This window comes from Myotis myotis, unplaced genomic scaffold, assembly GCF_014108235.1.
Source record: "Myotis myotis isolate mMyoMyo1 unplaced genomic scaffold, mMyoMyo1.p scaffold_m19_p_13, whole genome shotgun sequence".
NCBI lineage: Eukaryota > Metazoa > Chordata > Mammalia > Chiroptera > Vespertilionidae > Myotis > Myotis myotis.
Genome location: NW_023416317.1, coordinates 21,870,396 through 21,892,008, shown reverse-complemented (window position 1 = coordinate 21,892,008; position 21,613 = coordinate 21,870,396). Strand labels below are relative to the sequence as shown.

Genomic DNA, 21,613 nt, shown 5'->3' with positions numbered 1-21,613 from the left:
AAAAGACTAAGCGTCTGTTACGGCTAAATGACCAGAATGACCAGTTGCTATGATGTACACTGATCACCAGGGGGCAGACACTCAACAGAGGAGCTGACCCCTGGTGGTCAGTGCACTCCCACAGGGGGAGCGCCGCTCAGCCAGAAGCCAGGCTCACAGCTAGCGAGTGCAGTGGTGGCGGCGGGAGCCTCTCCTGCCTCCGTGGCAGCATTAAGGAGCGGCGAGCTGAGTGGTAAGGACCAGTGAGCAGACAGGCGGTAAGGAGTGACGGGTCCCCTGAGGGGTCCTGGACTGCAAGGGACCCCCCACCTCCCAAATTTCATGCACCGGGCCTCTAGTGTGGACAACATTTCCTAACTGAGGAAAAAACACCAATGCTTTTAGGATGTATTTGTATATATTATTTAGCTCAATAATCAGAAATTTTTTTTCATATATTTTTATTGATTTTTAGAGAAGGAGGGAGAGGGAGAGAGAGAAACATCAATGAGAGAGACTCATTGATTGGCTGCCTTTTGCACGCCATCTGGGAATTGAGCCCGCAACCTGGGCATGTGTCCTTGACAGGAATCGAACCCAGGACCCTTCAGTCTGCAGGCTGACATTCTATCCACTGAGCTAACCAGCTAGGGCTATGATCAGAAATTTCTAAGTTGATGAAAGGTCAGTATTTCTAGGAAAAGGATTCCATGTAGTGAACCTGCCACATTCCCTCACACCTTCACAGCTTAATTTTGGCCCAATGACATCAAGAAAAGATACAAGTCCAGACAGAAGGGCTAAGTGGTTGAGCGTCGATCTATGAACCAGGAGGTCATGGTTTGATTCCCAGTCAGGGCACATGCCCAGGTTCTGGGTTCTTCTCCGGTAGGGGACTTGTGGGGAAATAGCCAATTAATGATTCTATCTCACCATTGATCTTTCTTTCTCTGTCTGTTTCTCCCTTCCTCTCTGAAATCAATGAAAATATATTAAAAAAAAAAAAATCCAAGAAAAATGCATAATTATGATTTTAGTGGTCTATGTCTAATATAAAAATGGGGGGAGGGGAGAGAGAGCCTAGCTTTCTATTAAGCTTAATAATTCCTACTGAGGCTGCATAAAATTTCCTATCTTAATTTATATATTTTTAATTAATCAAGATAGTCTAAAAATATGTAACTGAATAGTGTCCAGTTACTGTAACTCCCCCCAACCACTACTGATTTTTTAAAAAATATATTTTTTATTGATTTCAGAGAGGAAGGGAGAGGGAGAGAGAGAGAGAAACATCAATGATGAGAGAGAATCATTGATTGGCTGCCTCCTGCACGCCCCACACTAGGAACAGAGCCCACAACCCAGGCATGTGCCTTGACCAGGAATTGAACCATGACCTCCTGGCTCATAGGCAGACGCTCAACCACTGAGCTATGCCCGCCGGGCTGATTTTTAGAGAGTGGAGGGGAGAGCGGAGACAAGAGGGAGAAATATCGACGTGAGAGAGACACACTGATTGGGTACCTCCTGCATGTGCCCCGACTGGTGCCAGGGATCCAGCCTGCAACTGAAGTGTGTGCCCTTGCCCAGAATCGAACATGCGACCATTCAGCTGGCGGGTCGACACTCTAACCACTAAAGCAAATCAGCTAGGGCAACTATAACCTGCTTTTGGTTAAAGATGCTCTAAGTCAGCGGTTCTCAACCTGTGGGTTGCGACCTCTTTGGGGGTCGAACGACCCTTTCATAGGGGTCGCCTAAATACATCCTGCATATCAGATATTTACATTACGATTCACAACAGTAGCAAAATTACAGTTATGAAGTATCAATGAAAATAATTTTATGGTTGGGGTCATCACAACATGAGGAACTGTATTAAAGGGTTGTGGCATTAGGAAGGTTGGGAACCACTGCTCTAAGTCCTTGTAAATTTGAAAGATATGGTAATTCCAAAATAAACCCTCTTCCTGAGTTCTTAAAATCAACTACTTTGAGCTATTAATCCTTTTATCCTTACCTGCATTTGGGAACCAATAACTGTATTATTGCAGGCCAATTCAGTCTTATTGATAGTGTCTAAAATAGCAGGTTTGCCCACAAATTCCTTGCTAGAATGTAGATGTTGTTCAAGGGCATTCTGTACATCTGCACTGTATTGATTAGAGAAAGCTTCTTCATACTGATCAGTCCATAGTCTTATCCGATTTTCCCATCCCTCAGTTGTATTCTCATCTAAATTCTGTGCTTCAGAAGGAGAATTCTGTAGAAAACAAAGATAGGTAGGTTAGCAGAGCCCATGAATAAAAATGGGAGGGGGAGAAAAGAGGCTGAGTCTCAGAAAATTTGTTTTTAAGTGGCAGTTGGCGTGGCATTAAAAGAGTAATGCCTGGGAGTCAGGGGATCTGGCTTCTATAATGGTTTCATTACCAATGAGCAGGGAACCCTTAAAAAAGCTCAGTTTTCCTCATTTCTAAAGTGAGAACTTAATCTGGATCATACTTCTATTCCATCACTGTAGTTTCATGACCATCTTTAAGTCATAAAAATCAAATTAAGAAGAAAATTTTCATGAAAATGAACAAGAGACCTCTCAAATATCACATCACTTAAATTTAAGTATTTCTTGGACCTCTCCGTTAGTGTGCCAGCCCAAATTGATAGTATTTTACTTCTCTCCAGGAGAATGTTTTTGTTTTTGTGTGACTTATGTTCATTATACAATTATTACATGTTCACTTGAAATATACATGTGACCCAAATAAATAAATAACCCATCATCTCATTTCCCATAGAAAAAGCTATCATTCTGGAGTGTATCTTTCTAACACTCTATTTTCGACAGTTTCAATAGCCACACTCTGAAGACCTGAGGTGAGGAGAGGGGGTGGGTAGGTAGAGTTTGGAAAATGCTGAGAGGTACTTTACTAAGCTTCTCTAGGGAAAACCAGTGCCCTCTATGGTGATAGTACTAAGAAAATATTATTATATCACATAAGCATTATCCTAAACAGACAGTTTTTTGTGTGCTTGAGCTACAGAGACAGAGTTTTAAGTCTGACACATGCTCTCCTCTCTAGAGCTCAAGACTTAAGGTACCATCAGAAAACAAAACAAACAATTGTGATGATGTCATATTAGTGATGATTAGAAGGAAAAGACAGTATAGTAACAAAGCTACTCATAAGTAATATCCACACTAAACTTGCAAAAACAGGCATAAGAAAATTAAACGTACTTTCATGAATGATATAGAAAACATTTATACCTACTGTAACAATTGCTTTCTTTCATTTTTGTGTCACTGGTTTTAACTGACTGTTGTCTACCATCCTTTCCTCACGAAAGGAAAAGGAAAACATCCATACGACTGTTTTTTACATTTCATGCTAGAGTCCAAAAGACTGAACAACAAACAAAGGATCTAAGAAACACCTAAGACCAACAACACACTGAGAACAGAATTTCATCTGCTTGAGATGTCAGTAACAGCTGAGAAAAAAAAAAAGTGCAAAACCTAAGACTTAAGGGTACTTGCTTATAAGACTGAGGATTATGGATGCCCAAACAGTATTCCCAAGTTTAAGCAACCAGTAGGGATCACTAAACTTTTGACTTATTAAACTCAATGTATATGGGAAGCCTTTGCTACAGAATCATATGTTATTCATTGATACAACTCTGTCTAATCTGCTGTCCCATTCTTCTGGGTACTGAGCACCCTATCTCAGTAGGTTTAGAACAGTGGTTTTCAACCAGAGGTAATTTGCCCTTAAGGAGATATTTGGTACTATTTGAAGTCATTTTTTATTATCACACCTATGTGTTATTGGTACTAGTGCGTAGATGACAAGGATGTTGTTAAACAGCCTACAATGCAAAAAAAGCTCCCTTCAACAGTCCAAGAATTTCTTGGTTCAAAATGTCAGTAGTGTCAAAGTTGAGAAATTTTTAGTCTCCAAGTAGGAAAGTGCCTGACTGTAGGATTAAAAATCCAAATGACAGATTCTTCCCATTCTTATAGCCATCACCCAGATCTTTGGTGAAGTTCTTAATAATGAATTCTGAGTACAAAATTTGCAACTCAACTTAAAATTCTGGTATGAGAATTAAAATAAACTGACTAGTTTTTTTTAATTGTATAAATTTTAGCATGTTTATGGGACTATGTGTCAACATGTCGAAATAACAAGCAATATTTGGGGTTTATGTGTAGTTTTCTGGAGAGTTGGTCAACAGCTTTCAAAACATTTCAAATCTCTAAAGACAAATTATAATAGCTGATAAAATAGAAAAGGGCTTAACAGCTAGGATAAGCCTTTGTCTGTCCTATAACTCTATTTAAAGGCTCCCTGTAAGCAAAGGAGACAAAAATAAAGGGGCAGTTAAAGCAAACTTGGCCCTTTGAAGGAGATAATAATTAAGTTGTGTTCTAAGGTATCTCAAGACTCTGATGCTCTTGGGCTCTAAGTCTTCTTCCCATCTCTTCTATAGATATGTACCAGTCTATTTATAGGTGTATACAAGGCAAGGTCTTCAAATTTTAGATAAAGTGCCACCTGTAATCTTTGTTAACATCAGTCATGTTGTACTCCATATATATACATATACACACACACACACAAATATATATCCTAATAAAGCTTATCTTCACTAAAATATTTTAATGTTTTCCCCATATAACGGTCAACAGGAAAGATTCTGCTTTTATATCATTTATATGTTTAGGGATATGAATACTTATAGGGAAATACCAGATAGTACAATCAAATCTCCTTTGGGCAAATTCTGTTTTTGTCACCCAGTACCTAAAGTCCATTGCACATAATTTCTCTATTCTCCAACTGTTATCCAAAATCATGCCTCATAAGCTCTTTTATTTGACAACCGAAGAAAAGAAACACATCAGCCATCGGAATCTTCTATATCAAATAAATATGCCAGAAGAAAACAGTTCAAATGTAAGTAATTCCAATAAGAGTAGTTCCTATCAATAAATACCACTCTCCTACTGATGAAAATTATCCTCCCAACTGGTGACTAAAGCCCACATGGTCCTAGGGTAGGTACACAACAGATCTTATTTTACCAGAAAAACCTCAGTCCTGATGTTGAGGCCAAACACAATAACAGAACATATCTGCCTCATTTTATTTGGCAAAATGTCACTTACCCCCAGAAAAGCAGCTAATGAAAAACCAACAAATGAAAGCTAATTACAGAAAGAGAAAATATTTCAGAAAATGGCCAAGAAAATCTACGTTGGAGAAAGGCTCTATGAAAACCAATGGCAACAATTACAAACTAACAAAAAGTAGAATCCAAGATTCCCAGACCATCAATGTCAGGAAAGAAGCTAACCAAAATGCAAGATCACAGTGAAGTAAAACACAGCATCAGGGAAGAATACCCCTTACCTTCATCCGCAAGGACTTCCGGGATCCCTCTCGAAATGCCTATCCCAAAGAGGAAAACAAGTAGAACAAAACAAAACTTGGTACCAAGAATGACAGTTATACCTATCTGAGACTAAAACTAAGGCAAGAACTAGTGTTCTAGCCTGTCCCCTTTTCCCTAGGTAACAAATATAACTGAATTCCCCACACTATTATCAAGAATAGGGGGTAGCTCAAGGAGAGTGAACTCTGCGGCTAACTCCAGTACTTCCCATTGTGAAACTAGGTAATTAACAGGGAAGAGCATGCATCACTTAAATCCTATATACACACCTGACACTAAAAGAAAAAGTAAATTAAAACGTTAAGTAAGGTGGCAGATTTACCAGTTTTGAAATTAAGAAGGAAACAAAGACCAATCCCCTTAGCAAGGGATGGGCAAGTCACCTAGGAGCAACAAAGTTGCCATGATGGGGAAGAAAGAACACAAAACAGAAGAGGTTTCTCCTAGAATACAGGAAAGTGACCACAACACTGAGGAAGCCTAAACCATTCAAGAGACATTTCCTAACTTTTTGAAACAAGGAAATAAATCAATCCAATGACATGAAGTAGGCATGTACCAGGACAAGAATTTCAGACTACTTTGGGCTGAGGAGGCAGGGAGATACTGTAAGGATAGTGGAAGCCTAGACTGGAGGGTGTAGTACATATGGGCTTGTTACCAGGTGGGGCTAGGATTTCATACCTGGGATGGGGCTTGGAGGAGAAGAAACTTTGTGCCAGTTGTGATGGTATGGAGTGGCAGAAGAGAGGTTGGTCTACATGTTGACAACAGATTAGCCGATTTTTGCAAGTAGAGCAAAAGTGGCCCTTCAAACATCTGGATCAAATTCTTAAAAGAATTTTGGTGCATTCTTGGTCCAAAATTTGAGCTATTTCAGACATATTTCTATTTAAGATACTTTACCCTCCATACCTTGATTTTCTTTGTCTTTGGTGCTGCACGACCCTTTTCTGGACTCTTTTTCCGCTTCTTGGGTTTGGTTCTTCTAACAGTTAAGGTGATGCTTGTAGGTGTGTGCTGTGTTGCTGTATACAACACAGTGGAAGGAGAAAGCTCCTCATCCCAGCTTTCTGTTGCACTGCTGTCCCCACCTGAAAAGGTTATTTCATAGTTCACATTATATAAATATTCAAAAGTATATTAAAGCAGCTTATTCTGATAGATTTATTCCATAATCCAGTAAGTCATTACTTCTACTGCTAACTCTATCTGTAAAACAACATAAATACCCGCTTCCCATTTGAAAACAAGATTCTTTATCATTGGCAGTAAGCAAATAAACTGTTCTATATTGTATATATTTCTCCCCTGATAATCAGTCCCAAAGCTCCATTGTTTCAGTATGTAACATAGAAAAAGGATCTGATTTTTTGTGCTCACAAAAAATATTTTGATTGCTACAGAGCTAAAATGTCATTTATGGACATTAAGAGAATTACACAGTGGTTTTCAGAGGACTTCTATCTCTTTCCGTGAAATGAGCTAGGGACCATGGGAACTTACAAAAGGGGTTTAGACAAATACTTAAAATACAAAATATTTTATGTCAAAATATGGGCATAACCCATCTTCTGCTCACCTGATATGTTGTCCTGCTTCCGCCGATGAAGTCTAATAACCTTCCCCCTGCTCATTCCCCTAAAGATGGAAAATAAACTTAAAGTAGTCCTTCCAACAGCATGCAGCACATCATCGCACACATGGGAGATGTGTCTCTGTATACACTACCCCCTTCCTCCCACCTACCAAAAGTTTCCAGGACATTAAATTTCATATCAAATTCAATAGCTTTAACATCAATCTCTCATTCCTTGTTGTCAGCAATTCTCACCTAGTGCAGAGAATTCGAGCCAAGGAGCACTAAGGAATCATCTACATTAACAAACACAAGAAAGAATACTTTGAGCTTTTCCCTACTAATAAGAAACCCTAATCCCAGCAACCCAGGCTTGAATTTAGATGGAACATGATATTACCTGCACTTGTCACAGTTGAGAAGGAAGCCATCCTGAGAAAGACCACAAGGACACCAGGTAGGAACAGTCTCTCCTTCAGAGTTCGGGCTGTCTCCACAGCGTTCCTCTACGGGCGACGGCAGGCCATTCAGGTCAGAACGAGGGATGATCGTCTGGACAGGGGGAGAAGCAGGAGGTGTCGGAGGAGGAGGGGCTCCGTAATTATGATCCTGAAAATAAGATTTTTTAAATCAACAGTGTCCAAACACTGGCCCCTCTCTCCCCTAAAGTATGGTACATATGGAAAGAAAGAAGAAAGTAGTACCCTTCGTTTTTTGGCTTCAACCAGGAAAGTGATAAAACAAAATGCCAAGGTCAACTGGGACATAAAAACAAGAACAATGATGCAGGGCTAGACGTCCGCTGGAGGCAGGGAAGTGCAAAAGGGGCAACTTCGTCATGCTGCATATAAACATTGCAAGAAAGTCACAATGTATAAGAATGGATTACACTCCAGGAAGATCACTGCTTTGGAGAGAAACAAATGCATACTCACAGCATAAGGCAGTCCTCGACACCCATGCCTCTGAGTGGTCCCATAATTATGAGTGGAATACACGCTCTTCTCATTAACTGCTGGACTAGCCTCCACAGATTCAGGGCTGCACAAAGGCGAAAAGCAATGCATGATAGCATAACACCTAATCTTCCCTTAAACTAAAACTTAACTTCCCATTCTAACCCCTCCTCTTTCCACAACCACCAGCTACTAGAATAAAGAACTCAGTGAAATAATCTGATTAACATAACTAAGCCTATAAATAACACTACGAGTGTTATTAAATGTGGATTTGTGTGTAACATGAAGCCAGTACAGGCAGATGTCTCAAGGCAGGCACCTGGGATACAAGGTGTCCCTAATGACAAACACAAACGTACCAGCTGAGCAGGGAGTTTCCCCTAGAGAAGCCACTCTGGGCTGCTTTAGACTCAGAACTATTCTTCTTAATTGGATCTCTTAATACTTCCATGAAACCTCACATGACATTTGCAGTGAGTGAGATGATGAAAGTGCCTTCTGCACTGCCCCAGGGACCAGGCCCTCTTCCATTCACTACCAAGACTGGATACCCTGAAGAAAGTACAGGTAAAAACAATGGCATCTTATATTTATACCTCTCATCTTGATGAACCCCCAAACACCTTTCAAATATTAGAGTAATAACTTCTCATCCACCAATGACATGCAAGCATATCAAGGACACAATTATCTTATAGCTGCATGATAATACAATAGAACTTCAAAATAATCAAAACTCTACTGAGATGTTTTGTTAGTCTAATGACAACAGCAACAGTGACTACCAATCTGAATTTCCCATTTTCTAGGTACTGTATATATATATTAATTCATTTACTCTACAACTACTAAACATAGTAAATAGAACCCCTTATTTACAGAAGGGTAAACAGGTAGGAGTTTACACAGAGCCAGGATTTGAAACAATGTCTGACTAAGCCCAAGCCAGTAACCAGGCTTAGTGAGCAGCTTGGTTCAGTATCTTTTAGTACCCTCCGTGAGTGGAAAATAAACAGTTCAGGCACAATTTGTTAATATAAAAGAATTATAAATGTGTTCAAATTTAGAAATTCAACATAAACCTTTACTTGATAATAAAAAGGCATAGGTGGCAAAGGATAAAATGTGAGTTTTAGGGGGGGAAAAAAACTTTAGTGGTTATGTTTGGCAGAATTTTGAAAGATAATTAATGCAACTGTATGACTTTGCATAATGAATAATAGATTATGTCATTTATTTAAATTAACCAGAACAGAGACTCACAAATTAGAAACTCCAAGGACACCATGCATAACTCAGCCTTAGAGATCAAAGGGCTTTTTAGGGAATCAAATAATGCATACTGTTTGCCTCAAGTAATATGTTTATTTCAATATATTAAAAATACACAATATATAGTACTTGGCAGGAATAAAATGTGAGGTTCAATGTGGCACAATGTCAGCTGAGAAGTGAGGGATAAATGAAAATTCTGATATATGTATCCAACTCACCCAATCATATGCTCCAAAACTGTGAGAAGGGATCTTATTAATAACAGCAAAGGTAATTTCTAGGTAAAGAAGAACTTTAGACACAGGAAAGTATTCTCTGTTAGTGAAGTGCATGCATTTTATTACTTTAAAAGAGTGTCTGCAAGATGGGAACTGGGAGGGAATAAATCAAGAATGCAGGTCAGTATACTCGAGAAAAAGATGATCTGAACATGGCTCATTGGAAGGCAATCAGCTCTGATTATTAGGAAACAGGTGGGGTTTCCTAAATGAAACCAAAGGTAGACAAGCATTAATAAAATGAAGGCAGAATTTAGTTTCTATGATGGAAAATCAAGAGAAAGTAATTTTATACAACATTAATTTACTTGATAAACAAGTATTCCAAAGAGCTGTACATATTTTATATAAGAGATTTTGTACCACTGAACACATGGGGTGAAACATGACAGCTGTTTATTAGGAATGACCTGTGTAGTTTTGTTTTTCTTGGGGGGTGGGGAGAAGGAAAGTGACATGAAATAAAAGATGGCCATGGAGATGTAACTATGTTGGTTTTACCTTACCCATCTCCAAACTGGGTAAATATGAACATATGCAATTCATGTGCAAGTCTAGGGAATAAAAATAAAATGTATGTTTTGGAGGTTAAAAGGCCACCCCATTGCACAATACTTTCTAGTCAAGCACAGCATTTAATATATTGCTATGCATGCCAAATACTAAAATTTAAGCCCATATCTTTTGATGAGGAAACATTGTAATTTCCATACGGGTTAGTGATTCAATACAGTTACATGTTGACAGGTAAATATAGGATATTTCTTAGGATATTCCTTGATGTATATATCAGCTCTTATCTATAATTTAAATGGATTAAAACTTAGTGTTAGGACTACATCTCTTTATTAGCCAACCATTTAATGCAAATGTAACTATAGCCTTTTCCCCCCCTTATGTTTAAATTGACAATTGGGCACATACACAGAACCCATGCTTACAACAGATACACTCCATCAATTGTGTTCTAAGTACAATATGCAATCTGCTGCTATAATGCTACCTCTTGGGAAATGTCTGAAGTGCATTTATGGCAAGACTATACATTCAGAAAAATCTTTTCTTCCTTTGTTACATCTAGACTTTTCCTCCTACAAAAATATGAAAAATGGATAATGCATAATGTTGTTATCAGCTTAAAAAAAGCATGAGGTAAAATCTAGGTCTTTTTCTTGATTGAGTATTTTGCCCTCCATACCAGATTTAATTTTCATACCAGTGCCTAGAATAGAATATGCATGACAGTAAAATATGCATGATGAAGCATTAAAATAGGCAACAATAATTTAACAGAATGGCATATAAGCTAATTGTTGACATTCTCTTGCTTTGTAGAAATACCAAACAAATAATTGTTTAATTAGTTATGATCGCACTATCAACAATCTGCCTGGAGATTGTGAATGAAATGTCTCAAAAAATAGAAACATTGTAGGCAAATTTTTTATGCCAGAAGTATTTCTTCTTTCTGCAATTACTTCTGGACTCCCTAGCAACATTTATGGGCAGTCATCTGTGCACTCTGGGGAAAACACCAGTTTTAAGAATAACTGTTTTTGGTATTTTTCTTATTTACTTATCCCAAACTCATGGATTTAATCTTTTTATTAAAATTTCTCATAAATGTTAATGTTGTCTACCTAATAGTTTGCTAGTCAATCCATATAGGAGGCTAGTGGCTAACTTTATAAAGATCTATTAATACTATGCAACCAATTACTAATACAGGAATATTTTTAAGTATCTTACTTGGGAAATAGTTATAAAATTGGAAACCTTGGCTATTGGCATAACGAAATCTCTTTAGCATGCAACCCCCCCCCGCCCAAAACAACAACAAAAAAAACCACAACAAAATGGGGGGGGGGGGGGCATGGAAGAAACACTATCCACCCTTCTCTATCTCCCACCCTCCATCTTTCATTTTATATGGGAATAAGGCCAAAACTGCGTTAAATTCTAGACTACCCCAGAATATAATAATACATTGCTGCTTAGAGTAGCTTCATTTTAAGCCTTCCTCTTTAAGGAAGTCAGTAAGCAGTTAAGTTATCCTAAGTGACTTTATGAAGAAATATACATGCTCTTTACTAATATTCTCAGTTTTAAGGAAGAAAACCACTATTAACCAGGGATGCAGTTGAACCCAGAGTTCTAGTACAGTTGCTTTTCTTTGCTGAAGGGGGAGAATCCCCGGGGACTATGAAAATGGCAAGAGAAACAGGGGAATTAGAGCAACACCCACCTCACTCTAGAAGTGGCTGTGGGATCAAGAGTCTGAACTGGACCTGAACATATTCAAAACACCAGGATTTTTCCAGCCCAGACCCTAATCCCTGGTACTGCCTGGAATAGACTTGGCTTCTGGGGGTGTGCTGCCCCCTAGGCCCCTTGGGTCTCTTTCGCTGGACTTTCACATCCTTGTGTAGTGCCACTTCGTCTTGAAAGGTAGGGGGCTTCCACTTCCTTTCTGTAAGCAAGGAAGATTGGGTACAAGGGAGGTAAAAGGACAAGAGGGGGAATCTGTGAGCAGGGGGAATCTCGGACACTTAAAAGAGAAGGGATACAAAAGGCTAAAATCTTTTAAACTGTGAATAATATATAAAGTTTTATAACGAAGGCCTACCTTTATTGCCATTTGGCATTTAAATTCTTCAAGAATTGAGAGTCTATTTTAGGGATTGGACTTTTCGACAAACTCTGAATTCCTAAAGCTGCTCTTAGCTGAAAAAAAAGTTTGGTACCACTGATTTTGAAGGTCCTCTTTCTAGGCAATGAATATTATAAAAAACAGATGACATTAACTTTCCATGTTTTCTGCCCCATATAAGGTTTAAGTAACCTGCCCATATAAAGTTTCAGCCCCTTTACTCTAGAATAATGAGAAGTACATAGGAAGAGGCCTTCAAGGAAAATCAGTTGGAGAGAACTCCTCTTTATCTCCATCCACCAATTCTACAGAAGCAGGTAGTGACACCTACTTTATTTCAATCTTCCCCACCCATCAAAACAAATAAAAATGTAGTCAATACTTTGCAAATTTCATCCCATTTAATTATTTACTTAGAAACCCCCCTCCCCATTTTTTCCCCTCCCATATTCAGCTTCTATGGGAGAAAGGGTCTACTGTCATTTACAGTGGGCTAGGATTTAGAAAATACTACACATTTATTATTAGATGCCCACAAGTTGTCTCCACACAAACTGGTAATTCACCTACTAACTAGGAAGTAGCACTTACTCTGATCCAGCAGCCATATCTGAGTAGGATGTATCTGGTGTGGTGACTCCCAGAGGGATTGCAATGCTCATGACGTCCAACACAGCAGAAAGTGGAAATCACGGGGTCCAATTAATGGAGACTGGCCACTCTGAGAGTGGGGGTGAGCTGTAGAGCCTCAACCAACATGTTATGGACATGAGGAATCCTGCCATAGCAAAGGAAAATATCTAGTAACCAGATAGTTCTTTATATTTATCCTAAACATTTTTTCTACTTTTTGAATAAGCCTTTTAAAGGGATAAATATAAAATAAGTACAGCAAGAGATCTACACATGTCCCATGTTTACTATGCACTTCATTAATGAGGTAGCAACAGTTACGCTTTCTTTTCATTTCTATTTTATTTTTCCACCTTTCAGATAAAGAGAAAGTAATAGTTTGCCCAGCTCACTAATAAGCACATTTCCCCCACTGTATGACATCTCATCAAACGAAATTTTCCAGTAGTCTGGGACCTAACAATTTTAAAGATATAGGCTGGTTAATGGAAATGTCAGTTTAATTTTTGACAATTCAAAATCTTCATTTAAACACTGCTCCCTCCGCCCACCACAAACAAATGTAGTTTTTCCAGCAGCCAATGTTATTTCTTTCAAATTAAATATGATAAAAGAGATCAGTTTGTTTCTATCTGACTAGACACAGCTGTTTCTTATTGCCTTCTTTTGTTATAGAACACACTTTTCCTTTTTTTGAAAAAAATTTTATTTTTACTGATTTCAGAGAGGAAGGGAGAGGAAGAGGGAAAGAGAGAGAAATATCAATGATGAGAGAGAATCATCAATCGGCTGCCACCTTGCACACCCCACACTGGGAATTGAGCCTACAACACAGGCACGTGCCCCAACCAGGAACTGAACAGTGTCGACCTGGTTCACAGGTCGACACTCAATCTCTCAATCATGCCAGCCAGGCCTCTTTTCTTTTTTAAAACCATTTTTAACTGTAATTTTGGGAGAAGATGCCGTTTATTTTAACAACTATATTTGTGAGGTAACATCCATTACAAGGTATGAATAAAAACATAAACCACGAAGAATACAGCTTCATGATAAAGATCAGAAAATTTTATATGGAAAAGCAGTGATGATACCTTAAGAGTTGGTGACAATAACCAGTGGAATTTGAGAACAGAAAGACTCACAAACTACTGAAGTGTAAAAATGCAGAAGTAGATTAAGGTATTTGGAGATATGGCGCAAAGGGAAAAAAGTTTCCTTTGTATGATTTTACATTAATGGTTTTATATTGCAAAAAAAACCCATTAAATACAACAAAAACATTAAAAGGATGAAATACAAGCATATTGTGTGGGAAGAAAGTCATGTTAGCCCTGATTGGTTTGGCTCAGTGGATAGAGCGTCGGCCTGCGGACTGCAGGGTCCCGGGTTCGATTCCAGTCAAGGGCATGTACCTTGGTTGCGGGCATATCCCCAGTGGGGGGTGTGCTGGAGGCAGCTGATAGACGTTCCTCTCTCATCGATGTTTCTAACTTTCTATCCCTCTCCCTTCCTTGCTGTAAAAAATCAATAAAATATATTTAAAAAAAAAAGAAAGTCATGTTAAAGACCCAGATTGATAAAGATTTCTGTAAAAAGACTGCAAAGAGTCATAATTGATATACTGATTAATGGTAAATGAAGATGGTAGAAAATTCAAACGATTATTTATACTTCAAAAAATATGGCATGAAAAATATTCAATATTTTAAGTGGTAGACAATCTGAGATGCTTCAATCTTATTTTGATATATGAAGCAAATTAATATGGGTAAAAAACCCAGTTGTGAACAGTGAATCAATCCAAGATTTTTAAGAACGCATAAACTGTATTACTCTTTTGTGTCATTTTAGAATGCTAGAATAACTATCAATTGAGCAGTCAGTCCTCCCAGGCACCTATACTTTACAAGAGCTTGATCTCTCCAATGGATCTAGGACTCTCCAAATATGGATGTGGCAATAGGTCTGGTTCTACTCAACAGAAGGTGACATATTGCTAAGACTTGAGACTAAAATGAAAGGGCAAATCTTCCTATCTATTGCTTCTTCACAGCTCATAAAGTGACTAATATAACCTTTTGCCTTTGAGCCCGTCATACACATAAATGTTTCCTTTCCCTAACAATATATCCAGACAGAGATTTAAGCAGTACAGCCTTAACAGTCTCTGGAAAATTGAAATAAAAATCTACAATGATAGAAGAACACATCAAATAAGCCCAAAGGGCAAAACATTAAATACTGAGGATTGTTGGCTCAACTTTCGCTACTTTTAGTATCACTGTATAATTCGAATTAAAAATAAAAAAAAAAAGTCCCCATACTGCCTGGCTCGATAATCAAAAATAGAGCCTGATAATAACCATACCTTCCCTGACCAATACAGGAATCTGAATCATGTATTATATTTTCAGTAAAGAACAACAAAAAAAGTTACTGGGCACCATTAAAAATCCTCTGTCACAGCCATTATTATATGCCTATAAACATAGTAGGCTTTTAGATAAAAAACTACTTAGCCCTAGCTGGTCTGGCTCAGTGGTTGGAGCATTGGCCTGTGGACTGATGGGTTCTGGATTTGATTCTGGTCAAGGGCACATACCCTGGCTGCAGGCTTGATCCCCACCCTGGTCAGGGCCCAAGGGGGAGGCAACCAACCGATGTCTCTCTCTCTCTCTCTCTCTCTCTCTGTCTCTCCCCCTCCCTTCCACTCTGTCTAAAAATCAGTAGAAAGTATCCTTGGATGATGATTAACATCAAAAAAACAATAACAAAAAACAACTTATAAATCTACATTGATAGTTGTTATTTTTCTGTGAATAATTTTTAAAATATATACTAAAAAGGAAAAGATGAAAAAATTACTTCAGGTATCTCCCTAATAAATGAATAATTAATACATTCCTTAATGAAATCCCACCCCAGCTAATTTTGATAGTCTATATGCAATATTTTCTTATAATAATGGCATTAGTTTTATAAGCCAAGACAACAGATTCCTAGTATAGTTTACTAAGCTTAGTAGTTATAGCATTTATTAATCTATTACATAGTTTGGAGATGTGTCCTAGAGACTGAAAAGAATTAACACTGTCTCCGGGTGAAACAATTTTAAGATACTTTTTACTTACTTGTTAATTTGTCTCTCTATAAACTCTATGAGTATAAACTCTATGAGCATAGTGGTTTTTGTGCTTTTATCCCCCGCTGTAGTTCCAATGTCCAGAACAGTGCTTAACACATAAAGGGTTTCCAAAAAATATTTGCTGAATGAATTTTGATTATTCTTATCTCAATATATGATTTTATCATTCATCAAAATACAAAAAAAATAAAACAAATTAAAATAATTTATTTGGCTCAGTCACCTTTTTATAGACCTCTGAATATGAAGTCCCAAAAAATTATGTCAGTAGCTCTGAAGACCTAGAAAAAGTTGAGACACAAATTAGTATAGAAAGAAATAACATTGATAGACACTGTCTTGTTTAACATCCTATGATCCAATTAGTACTCTCTCTCATTCTATATATATTTATTTTAATCCTCACCTGAGGATATGCTTATTGATTTTAGAGACAGAGGAAGGAGGGAGAGGGAGAAAGAAACTTTGTCTTTCTACTGACCCGGTGCATGGATTCGTGAACATTGAAAGGAAATTAATTAGAAGTTGGCCAGTGGGGTGGGACTGGGTGAGAGGGGCCGGAGACGCCTTGGAGCCAACTTCCTGCAGTCTCGCCCCAGCGGGCTGCACCTGGGGATCAAACTAGCCACTTAGTTTATGCCCTGACCAGGAATCAAACCCGTAACCTTTTTGGTATATGGGATGATGCTTCAACCAACTAACCCACCTGGCTGGGGTTCTAGTGCTATATTTTTATCCTTTAATCTTTACATCATTTTTTTTTTAACTTAAGTGATAAATATTTTATTATGCCACTGGATATTCCTTCTCTTTCCTTCAAATTAGAATTATCTCCCATTTCTCAAGGGATACCTTCGTTTTCTCCCAGGAACTGTTTCTTTTCTTCACTGACCCCTTTCCAAATTCAGAGGCTTTTCTTTAACCAAATGTCAAATTTACTCTCCAGTCATACAAGAATCTGCCATGGCCCAATAAGTTCATATTATTCCTTTTCCTCTCCCCATTCCATCCCACTTATATCTTCTTGTCCTACTACAGAAAAAGATTGACAAATGAAAGTAATTTCTATTTGTGGTCAACTCCGTAATAGAAACACATAGAAAAATAAAACTGTAATCAACTTTCTACCCTCCGAAAAAGGGAAAAGAAATAGGTGATGACCTAGGACTTTTTTGGGGGAAAAAGTGAAATGTAACATTAGCCAGAAGTGAAAGAGCTGTTATGGTATTTCAGTTACCAAGGAAAGGAAATGTACTCTATGTTATTTTACGAATTTCCAACTTATTAAAAATTGGAAAAGAAACTATTCTGTAGAAACAATTCAAAGAACATATTAGAAATTACAAAAATAAAAGGATGAAGGTAACAGTAAAAGGAACAACAACAACAAAAACACACAAAGAACTCAAAACAGATATAGACTCCTCTAGCAGCAATAAATAAGAAAGGTAAGGAAATGACAGAAGGAAAAAAAGAAATAAGTCTGAGTGCACAGCAGGAGGAAAATGAATGCATTTCAATTTAAGTATTTCCAGAACAATCCGTCAGAATCCACAAAAACACTAGTATGTTCTCGAATTCAGAAGCAGAATCAGCCTGCCTCCCAGTACTGACTACTCCTTTGAGAAGTCACCATTTACATACAGGTTCTTGGGAACAGGCTACTAAACAGAACATGCCAGAAATAGTTTATAATTACTCCTATCTTTTTAATTGTGTTCAGAAATGGTCAATAGTCTTTGTATTTGTAAAAAACAAACAAACAAAAAAACAAAAGTCTTTGTATTTGTCATTATGACAGTCTCTTCCCTATATGACTTTACTTGCTGAAAGCACAAGACCTGTGTGATCTGTCTGGTTACTCTCAGAAGACAGTGTTTTAAGAATAATTCCAACAGAGATTTAGAGAAAGAAATTGCATCAGCCAGGTGAGCCGGAAGCAGCTGGGAGACAAGAGTCCAATAAACAGACAATTCAATGAAAGAAAATTCAGAACAAGTCTGCTTCAGTAATCCTGTGAAGAGGACTGGCAGGAAGAGGAGTGCTGCTTCAGAAAGAGAACAGGCTTCATATGCTTCAGACAGTCTTTGTACTGAGGCTGTGGACCTTGGCCGTTCTCCCAGAAATGATGCAATCCTGATGAACAAGATCTGCTGCCAGAGAAACAATTGTTAACAGCCTATGCAGACAGCAACTAAGCCAAGGGGCAATCTCTGATCAATTTCACAAACTAACAAAAAGCCAAATCTCTTCCCTCAATTTTGGTTTCTGACAAAATATGTTAGTAAATATATATTTAGATATATATATGACCAAGCCATTTTCTCAAAATGTCCCTCGTATTTTAATTCCTTTGGCTTTACAATATCTATCATCCATCATTAAATTTTAATCAGAACACTGAGACCATTTTTACTATGAATATAATTTTCCAAGCATATTAACAACAAGGTATTTACAATGAAATTTTACACTTGTTTTCCTCACTCTCCTAAGAAAACCTTCGGGAGGTAATGGTTTTCCTAAATATAAAAATCACTTTGGAATCTAGAGCCCAATTATGAGATTTCAAAGTAAGGACAAATATGCACACCCACAAAGGTATATTTTAGACATCTTTGAAACTACAGGAAACTCTATGTTAAAAACAGGCATGTGTTAAAGAAAAACAGAAAATTTCTTCTTACTTAGGCTGACAAAAGAAGTAGATCGAGTAGTATCATTACACTGTAATGCCTACTTTTCTCAAGGGCAACAATATTATTTCAGATCTTACAGGAGGGTTAATAACTATTTTCATCCTACTAGCCACAATTTACTATTTTATTTTAGAACCTAGCTCAGAAAAATCCTCAATTTAAAATCCTCCATATATTCTTCATCTCCTAGGCCTTATTTCTTTTTCAGAGCTTTATCAGGTTGTTCATACAGTATAGTTATAAAATTATAAGGATTTTTCTCACTTACTAAATAAAGAACTGCATACAGCAAACTTCAGTTCTCTAAACTCCAACTAGCTACAATTAACCAAATTTCTTCCCTTAAACAATACCCTCAAACTGAGATTCACTAGAAACAAGCACCTAAAATATATCCTGAAATCAATATATTCAGACCAACCTACCTCTACATTTAAACTATTAAATAATGAAAATTAACAGATATACAGAATAACAGATAGAAGCCATAAACGATCTTTAACTCAATTAAGGAGAAGAGAAAAAACATGCCAGAAAAACTTTCAATTAGGATTAAAAGAAAATAGTCACTAAGTTTAAGATTCAATTTCTGATTCTGTTATATATGTAAGCTGAATTTATTCTTAAATATTTCTATAATTTCTTTCTTTTTAATAACTTTACAAAATGATAAAAGGGAGATGGGAAAAGGAGGTTTTTTGGTATGATTACCACCTTCAATTTAATTTTTAAATCACAGAAAAAAATACAACAAATATATGAACGCATTTTATGTACATGACCAACTTCCTTGAGAACTAATGTGGCAGCTGTATTATATGCTTACCTTCTATCTCCAACCAAAATTAAAATACTGAGTGTTTGTACTGTAACAGTTTTTTTTCCTTGGGAAAATAAAAAAGTACTATATATTAAGGATTAGGAAATTTGAGTTCTAGCCTGCAACTTAAATAATTTAAGTTTGGTGTTCTCAGAAAAATAACTTTTTATAGATAAACCTTAAATTCCTCAAAGTAAAATTTTCATTAGGCTTTTTCTTGCTCTAAATTTCTATGAATCCTGACACTGCCTTATGCAATGTCTCAAAGTCTCAGTTTTCTCATCTGTATAATAGAAAGAATAATACCTGTCCTGCTGACTCAGGAGTGTATGGACTATTGTTTAGAGTAAATAAGAGTTTCAATGGCTCTTTGGAGTCTTTAAATACATGTGAAGATAAGCTGCTACTAACAACATGAATATGGGTAAAAATGTTTTTCTCTTCTTCAACAGTGTGTTATTTCAATCTTGTAACAGTAAATAATGTGAGAAGACTATATGTGGAAAACATGAAAAAACAAACAAAACCCAACAGTTTAGGTGAGATAAGTAACAAGCATTAGAAGATATAAATCTGTTGAAAAGTTCATATAATTGGGATTAGTACAAATTCTAAGTTAGGCTTACAATTTGTAGCAAGTTAATAAGGCAGAGTACCTAAGAGAAGTTCAGGGCTGAAAAGAAAAAAAGAAAAAAGAGAAACATTGGGGAAAACAATTAAGAGACTAAAGAAATATCATGATTTAGTAATTTAGGGCCAAGATAAAGTTTTCCTTTTTTCCCCATCTCTTCTGCAACACTTGTTTATCCCTTGACCACTTTGCCTAAATTTATATTCCCTCTAGGGCAGTGGTTCTCAACCTTTCTAATGCCGCGACCCTTTAATACAGTTCCTCATGTTGTGGTGACCCCCAACCATAAAATTATTTTCGTTGATACTTCATAACTGTAATTTTGCTACTGTTTTAAATTGTAATGTAAATATCTGACATGCAGGATGTATTTAGGTGACCCCTGTGAAAGGGTCGTTCGACCCCCAAAGGGGTCGCGACCCACAGGTTGAGAACCCTGCTAGGGGCTACTGGACTTGGTACAACAAACCCATGACTAGAATAGGAGGCAATTAAAATCCAGTTTTAAAATAACACCCCTATTTTATAGTCCATAGCATGAATTTCTTTTGTCATGAAAAATTTCATTAATGGAATATTATGGAGGAAAGACATACTTAGTTGTACTTGGAGGGGAGGGGTGACAGGACAAGAGTACATGCCATAAATAATGAAGCTAAATACATACTACACTTTTAAATTGTTTTAGGTTGACATTTTACTTATTTTACTTATAACTCGTATTATTTTACTTATAACTCGTTCAAAAATAATAAAATACATATATACTGCTAAACTAACCGAGGATGCACAGACTATTCTTAATAAGAATTAGAATGACATGGACTTTGATTTACCTCTTTAAAGGGCGATATTCTCAAGACTTTTTGAAGGTTCTGTCCTATTGTGTTTGGAGCCTCAGCATATGCTTTAAAAACATGTACTAGTCTAGATAGGAAAAGAACCTCTCATACCTCTACATTTGCCTCCTCTGTCCAAACCGCTTTCATTTTCAAACACTGAAATGGGAACCAGATTTACTTACTCTAGAAGAAGTGGGTTATGCACATTTATAAGGCATTAATATCTGTTATACTTTCTGTAGTTTAGGTAAAATTTCTTAAGTTGATAAAAAATTTAGAGTTTTAGGATAAAGTCTTATTCATTATTTTATAGATGAAGAAACAGACTACATATATTTTAACTGTAAGAAGTCACACACACAGTGGTGGAGAGTTCAGAAAAAAAATTAGGATGTAACATATAGCTTCTATTTATTAAAGTAATTAATACTTATTTTAGAGAGCTACATCTGAATTGAAACAAAAAAAACTGTAAAACTCAGCACCAATTATTGGTGCTGTGTTAGACAAACAAGTCCATATTAAAATTCTTGACTGTTTTGGAATTTATATTATCTAGATTTGCTTATATTATCTAGATTTGCCAGTTTTTCTGCATTCATTCATTCAACAAACATAAAGTAACTACTATTTATAAAAGCTATGTTATGTGCTATTTTA

The 21,613-nt window shown here is 36.9% G+C and overlaps 1 protein-coding gene across 21 annotated transcripts in view; it reads right to left on the bottom strand.

Moving 5' to 3' along the window:
* Positions 1 to 21,613, bottom strand: part of SETD5 (SET domain containing 5) — an 82,922-nt gene that overhangs the window by 36,054 nt on the left and 25,255 nt on the right. For 2 of the 21 annotated variants that reach the window (XM_036332055.1, XM_036332057.1), the window contains exons 1-7: positions 8,337 to 8,529; positions 7,954 to 8,059; positions 7,419 to 7,627; positions 7,022 to 7,080; positions 6,355 to 6,533; positions 5,397 to 5,435; positions 2,000 to 2,242 (exon numbers count right to left, since the gene is read on the bottom strand). In XM_036332055.1, coding sequence (XP_036187948.1) covers positions 2,000 to 2,242; positions 5,397 to 5,435; positions 6,355 to 6,533; positions 7,022 to 7,080; positions 7,419 to 7,627; positions 7,954 to 8,059; positions 8,337 to 8,428 — 927 coding nt within the window. In that variant the 5' untranslated portion in view covers positions 8,429 to 8,529. Of the gene's footprint in view, positions 1 to 1,999; positions 2,243 to 5,396; positions 5,436 to 6,123; positions 6,271 to 6,354; positions 6,534 to 7,021; positions 7,081 to 7,273; positions 7,315 to 7,418; positions 7,628 to 7,722; positions 7,860 to 7,953; positions 8,060 to 8,336; positions 8,530 to 11,775; positions 12,001 to 12,771; positions 12,959 to 15,947; positions 16,050 to 16,184; positions 16,243 to 21,613 lie in introns of those variants that run through there. The other 19 variants (XM_036332044.1, XM_036332054.1, XM_036332047.1 and 16 more) reach the window with 19 other exon arrangements.